Genomic DNA, 6,872 nt, shown 5'->3' on the forward strand with positions numbered 1-6,872 from the left:
ATTACTGGGTATATACTCAAAGGAATATAAATCATTCTATTATAAGAATACATGCACGCCTATGTTCATTGCAGCACTGTTCACAATAGCAAAGACATGGAGTCAACCCAAATGCCCATCAATGGTAAACTGCACAAAGAAAATGTGGTACATATACACCATGGAATATTATGCAGCCATGAAAAAAGAATGAAACCATGCCCTTTGCAAGGACATGGATGGAGCTGGAAGCCATTATCCTTGGCAAACTAATGCAGGAACAGAAAACCAAACACCACATGTCCTCATTTGTAAATGGGAGCTGAACACTGTGAGCACACTGACATAGGGAGGGGAACAACACATACTGGGGCGTGTTGGTGGGTGATGGGGGGTGATGGGAGGGAGAGCATCAGGAAAAATAGCTAATGCATGCTTGCTTAACACCTAGGTGATGTGTTGATAGGTGCAGCAAACCACCGTGGCACGTGTTTACCTGTGTAACTAACCTACACATCCTGCACACGTACCCTGGAACTAAAATAAAATAAAATAAAAAATAAACCAGTTTCTTTCTATGCAGGAAGTGTCAAAAAAAAAGGTTCATTAAATTTTGGGTCACTATCATATCACATTCATAATTACTTAAGCGACGAATTTATGTTTACGTTAAGTTTATCCAACCTACTATCATGCAGAAAGTAAAATTAGTGCTAAGGCTTATTTTAATTTTTAACTTAAGATATCATAGTAGACAAGAGATTTAAAAATTCTTTTCACCCACCACCCAAAGCCAGGAAAAAATGCCTGCATGTTACGTTTAACATGAAACATACTATTTTTTAAATGTGAAATGTATCAAACATATAAAATAATTTAAAAATCTATATGCTATCAAATCTAAGAAGGATCAGTAAGATCATTGACTAATTTTACATTCTTACTTTCTTCCTTCTTCAGCAGTTTTCCTGTGTTTTGATGGGTCAGGTCAGTAGTGGTGGGGCTGGGAATGACCGACTTCATGGGACGGATTTGCTGTTGCCCCCAGTGAGCCACTCCTCTGCTGACCTCCAGGGTTAACTGGATCATACGGTTAATGGCTTGTTGAATGTCATCCAAACTAGGAATCATCACCTGTGGAAAGAAGAAACAAATGTGTAATACTGCCGGCACATACAGTCCATCTCTCGATTTTCACCACCTCCACTCCCCACTGAGTGGGGCAAGCCTCGGCTGGCCCAGTGGAAGGCTGCTTTGAGGGGGAGAATGACAGAGGAAGACGGTGTGGGGTGTGATGCAGATTTTCTCTATCCTGAAGTTTTCCCACTATCGATTCCTGCAAGCCTCATTACACCACCAGCTAATGCAGAAGTAACTTTTTAATAACAGAAATGACATTTCGATTTTGTTAAAAAGGCCAAACTAGTACTTGTCATCCTTTTCCCCATGGGGGTGGCAGAATGCAGTGGGAAATTACAGACTATGTGTTAGAAATCCATGAAACAAAGTAACTGAAGAAGCTACACCACCAAGAGTCTGACCTCAGTTCTTTGAAATGTGCCAAATAAGCTAGGATGCCATCCCTCAGGAGGCCAGACCACGTAAAGGTGGTTTTAGGTGAGTCACGTTTCTGCCTAGCCTTATCCTTTGACCCATCGCAGAAGGCAGCTCAGCCATCCCGTGTGGCTTAGAGTTCCAGATGCCCATCAGCAGCTGGGGTAGTTGTAGAGATAAGTGCCACGGGAAGACACGGATGATTCAGATGCTCAGGGCACAGGCTCTTTTTATCTTTCTCTCCTGCCATCCTTACCTTAGTGGGGTGCCTCACAGACATGTGTTTGGGGTAGAGATCTGGACAACTGTGATGATTTTATTTAGATAATTTAATGTCTGAAGTAAGGAAAAACAAGGCAATTGGTAGGGTGCTTGCTAATTGATGGCAGAACAGATGGCTAACTCAACTCTTTCACAAGGCTTTCAATACACCATGAGCTAATACAGAAGTAAACTTTTTTTTTTTTTGACAGAGTCTTGCTCTGTCACCCAGGCTGGAGTGCAGTGGCATGATCTCGGCTCACTGCACCCTCTACCTCCCGGGTTCAAGCAATTTTCCTGCCTCAGCCTCCCGAGTAGCTGGAATTACAGGCACCTACCACCACGCCTGGCTAATTTTTGTATTTTTAGTAGAGACGGGGTTTCATCATGTTGGCCAGGACAGTCTCGAACTCCTGACCTTAGGGGATCCGCCCACCTTGGCCTCCCAAAGTGCTGGGATTACAGATGTGAGCCATTGTGCCCGTCCCAGAAGTGACTTTTTCATAACAGATACAAATGACATTTCCAATTTGTTAAATAGTGAGGGAAAGTGAAAAAATACACAGGACCAGAACGTCACCCTAAATGAAAGCTCGGTTCTAGCACTATACTTCCCAAGTAACTTACCAAAATATCAGTGTATTTAATAATACTTACCACATTAGGAATTGCAAGATGTACTTCACTTTTTATAAAGGAAATAATATCTTCTGATCGCTTTCGCCCATAATGGCTGCAATGAGATGGACATTTAGCTGATTAACCTTAACCTAAAATTTCATTAACAGTTTATTATGCTACAAAATTCTGTCCTAACAATAAAGACCATTTTTAAAAGGCCACATTACACAAAGAGAATATTACTTATAACAGAGCCCTAAATTGCAGAGAACTAAGAAAATACAATGACCCGATAGTCTTAGAAGCAAACTAGCAATCTCATATACATTTTCTACTATTTTAATGCTGTTTTTTCTCAGTAATAACCTTTAACACTGTTTACTAAAGGCATTCTTTGTTCCTAGCCCTGCAACAGATACAGGACGAGATCACCAGCATATACATTTATATGCTTCTTTGTCTATATTTTTACAAGATTAAACAGGACGTGTCTGGTCCATGCTTTCCAAAAACCACTTTGTTAAACAATATCTCTCATGCACAGACAGCAGCACAGACACCTGAGTCCAGTTATGAAGCACACCCGCAGAGCTGCAAATTACTCTGGCTAGCACAGCTCCCTCTGTCTCAACCTCCACCCCATTCTAGACAAAATTGTAATAAATGCAAACTGTCCATTGTCTTTTTCTCTGGGAGTGCAAGAAATACTGTCATTACTGAAAATTTACATCTCCATTTCTAAATACAAGCAGATGGGGGTGGGAGGAGATCACAAGAAACATAGAGGCCACAGTTCCAAAGTGAAGACCCAACTTTTAGCACTCAGGGCCAAGGGTTCCCAGATAAACCTATTATTGGAAAGGACTGAACAAAAAGCAAGCAAGAAAACAAAACCCCTCAATTCACAGTCTCCCAGTGGAATTCAAGACGTTGCAATAAAATTCGTGTGAGCATTCAAAGTGTGTAATTTGAGAATAAGAAAGAGTTTTCATAAAGTATAAAGGAACAGCTGAATAATAGAGGCAGTGAACCCCACACTAGATCATTCGGTACCTTATACAGCAAATTAGAGAATCAGCTGAAGGTATTCTCCAAAATTTCAGATGCAAAATACAAAGAGAGAGAAAATACTTAGAGAACAGGTAAGAATAGGTAACATTTCTTGAATGCTTAATGTATGCCAGGCACTTTCCATAAATTACCAGTTTATGTTCACATTAATTCTGTGAGGCAGACCTTATGGTTATTATTATTTTCATATTGTAGATAAGGAAACCAAGGTAGGGAGAGGTTAAGTAAATTCCAGAGGGTCACTCCGCTCAGAGATGCTTGCTACCTAGACGCAGCACGTGAATACTGTGTAGATACGGGAAATGAAAGCAAAGCACTCCTTTAACCTTAAGAATAGGCTTGTTTTTTCATTTTGAAGAGATTCTCTATGTGCCTGACAGGATTAATGGGGGAAAAAAACCCACCTGCATCTAAACATGCAATTCGTGAATTTCAAGAAAAAAAGAGAAATCCTGTAAGGATCAAAACAAATACAAGTTGTTACTTGGAAGGGAAAAGCGGATTAGCAGCAGAACTCTCCTCTACAAATTGAAACCAAAGAAGCCAGTGGAGCAGCCTCTGTAGAGTATGAGAGAAAGGGAGTCTGATCCCAGAAGACCAAGCTAGCATTCGTTTGTGGGGATAAGAGAAAGACATTTTAGACAAGTAAGGATTTTTTTATTACCATCCTCACGTATGCCTCCTCAAAAATTGCTGAATTGCCGCAGAACTTGTAAATCAATGTGGCCTAGTGAGTGCATCTTTCAAAAAAGCTTCTTTTTGCCAAACCCATCACAATCATGGATGGGAGATAAAGGACACAAGAATGCTCAAATACAAAGTAAGCATCTCCAGGAAGTAGAAATGGAGAGAAACACAAGGACAGCCTAGCGAGGTTTCCGGGCTGGAAAGAGGCAGTGACCGTCGGGAGGTTGGCTCTGATGAAATATAGAGGATGGACAGGACTCAATGAGGGACAGGGTCTCGGCCAGCCTCACTACTTAAGGCCAAAAACTAAGATGATGCTCTCCCACCTATCTTGCAGATGCTGCTGCAAGACAAGGTCTCTCAACCTACTGCCCGCAGCTACGGCTTTTCCAGTGGATGCAGACCTGGGGCAAAAGAAGCACATCCACAGATTCCTTGATAAGTAACTAAGTCAGGCCTCCTGTGTGCTCCCTGGCCGAACCTGCCATACCCCCAATATCTCTCCAGGGGCCAGTAACTGTGAAGAAATAAAAGCTGGTTCTGTATTCAGGGTTCCAAGTGTCATTTAGAGGCAAAAGTGAAACTCGTAGACAGAGAGGGAGGGAAGGAGAAAGAAACACAAAAATAAAGCTCTCGCTCAAAGAGAGCCTGCACATTAAAAGCCAAGTATGCGTGAATATGTCTAAGGATAAGAAAGAGAGCTAACCAAATCCAAAATTGAAACAGAAACTCACTCCAGATAAAAATTAATGCCCAGATAACAAGCTCTAAAGTAAGGAAAAATGTTCAGCGATATATGAAGACTCTTCCAAAACAATTTTTTTAAAAATTGCTAAACTAAAAAGACAGAAATAATACCATATCTAGAGAATAAGGAAAAAGTATTTTTCCTTGAAATATTTAAGATGTCACAGATGACAAAATCTTTAGAATAGATACAGAGATACTTGCCCATAATGTAGCTCAGAAAGACAAAAAGATGACATAGATGACAGAGTCAGTAGGAGACAAGGAGAAGAGAAAAAGAAGCCCCAACATATGAAATGTCCACACATCCAGTGTGCCCAGGACAGTTCCAGATTCACTGTGTCCTGGGACCTCATCTGGACAGTGCCCCTTCACTCACAAAAGTTCCATAGTTGGAACAATAAATTATGTGGTCATTCTATTCAACATTCAATTAATAGGAGTTCCAGAAGAAGACAATGAAAGAATATCCTGGAAGCAGTAACTAAAGGGGAAATTGCTGAGGTTTTTTCCAGCATTAAGGAAAGCTATAAACCCTCAAATAGAAAGTGTGCTCTGAGAACAAAGCAGGATCAGACAAAGACAAATCCACACGGGGTAAGAAAACTGCAGAAACATTAAGGATTAAAAGAGAATATTCAGTTAGACTCATGCAGACTTCTCATCAGCAGCAACATAACTCAGAAAAAAATGAAGAAATACTTTCCAAGTGCTAAAAGACAAAGAAAAATTTTATCTCCAGCCAAAATGTTATGAAAGTATGAGGGCAAAACATTTTCAGACTTACAAAGAAGGGTAAGAGAGTCTGCTTCTCCCAGATCCTCACTGAAGAACCAATGGGATACAAAAAAGTACATGAGAACCTGGAGATTTTAATAAAGTATGCCAGTAAATAAATGATTTTAATATATTATTTTTGAGTGTTCACACAAAGGTAAAACTAAAACATCAAACAGCAATAAAATGTGTACAGTTCAGTGAGTAAAGCTTGTCAAGCCCTTGTAGTCAGAAATAAGACTAGAAAACTGCAAAACTAAGGACAGTACATTGTTGTTGTTGTTGTTGTTGTTTGTTTTGAGATGGAGTCTCGTTCTGTCGCCCAGGCTGGAGTGCAGTGGTGCAGTCTTAACTCACTGTAACCTCCACCTCCCAGGTTCAAGCGATTCTCCTGCCTCAGCCTCCCTAGTAGCTGGTACTACAGGCGTGCACCACCAGGCCTGGCTACTTTTTGTATTTTTAGTAGAGACGGGGTTTCACCATGTTGGTCAGGCTGGTCTCGAACTCCTGACCTCAAGTGATTCGCCTGCCTCAGACTCCCAAAGTGCTGGGATTACAGGCGTCAACCAGTGAACCTGGCCAGTAGTTTTTTTAGTTGGAGCAAAATATGTGCATTCTAAAGTTAAGGGTAATCACTTAAAGAACTGAAGTACAGAAAAGAGAATAAATGGTGAAAATTATCCACCCCAAAGACAACAATAGTAATAAAATGAATCAAAGAAAAAGAATAGTGAGAAGGAAACACAAAATAAAATGTCATAAATTAAGTGCAACTATATCAAAAATCACAATAAATGCAAACGAATTAAACTCACTAAGACAGAGATAATGAGATTGAAGGAAAATTATCAGGTATACAATGTTTTTAAGTGGTAAAACTAAAAAGTACAGAGAAAGGCTTAAGTAAAGAGATCGAAACAGTTACACAGAAAAAGTTGGTAAAGTAAATTAATGACAAACTAAAGAGAATTGTGAGGAATCAGGATTAATATAAATAAAGGGATTTGCCAAATAAAAATAAAAGGAACAGTGCTCTTAAGCAGGTTTAACTACTATTACCTTGTATGCACCTAACAACACAGCCATAAAATACATAAAATAAGAACTGACCAAAACAAAAGGAAATTTTTTTTTTTTTTTTTTTTTGAGGCGGAGTCTCGCTCTGTCGCCCGGAC

At 39.9% G+C, this 6,872-nt stretch overlaps 1 protein-coding gene across 1 annotated transcript in view; it reads right to left on the reverse strand.

Annotated features, from left to right (window-relative positions):
- The window catches only part of DNAH8 (dynein, axonemal, heavy chain 8), a 335,359-nt gene that overhangs the window by 227,023 nt on the left and 101,464 nt on the right, over positions 1-6,872 (reverse strand). Inside the window, exons 25-26 of the mRNA XM_011944829.1 lie at positions 2,452-2,527; positions 924-1,113 (exon numbers count right to left, since the gene is read on the reverse strand). Coding sequence (XP_011800219.1) covers positions 924-1,113; positions 2,452-2,527 — 266 coding nt within the window. The remainder of the gene's footprint in view (positions 1-923; positions 1,114-2,451; positions 2,528-6,872) is intronic.

Source organism: Colobus angolensis, unplaced genomic scaffold (assembly GCF_000951035.1).
Source record: "Colobus angolensis palliatus isolate OR3802 unplaced genomic scaffold, Cang.pa_1.0 Scaffold105, whole genome shotgun sequence".
Lineage (NCBI taxonomy): Eukaryota > Metazoa > Chordata > Mammalia > Primates > Cercopithecidae > Colobus > Colobus angolensis.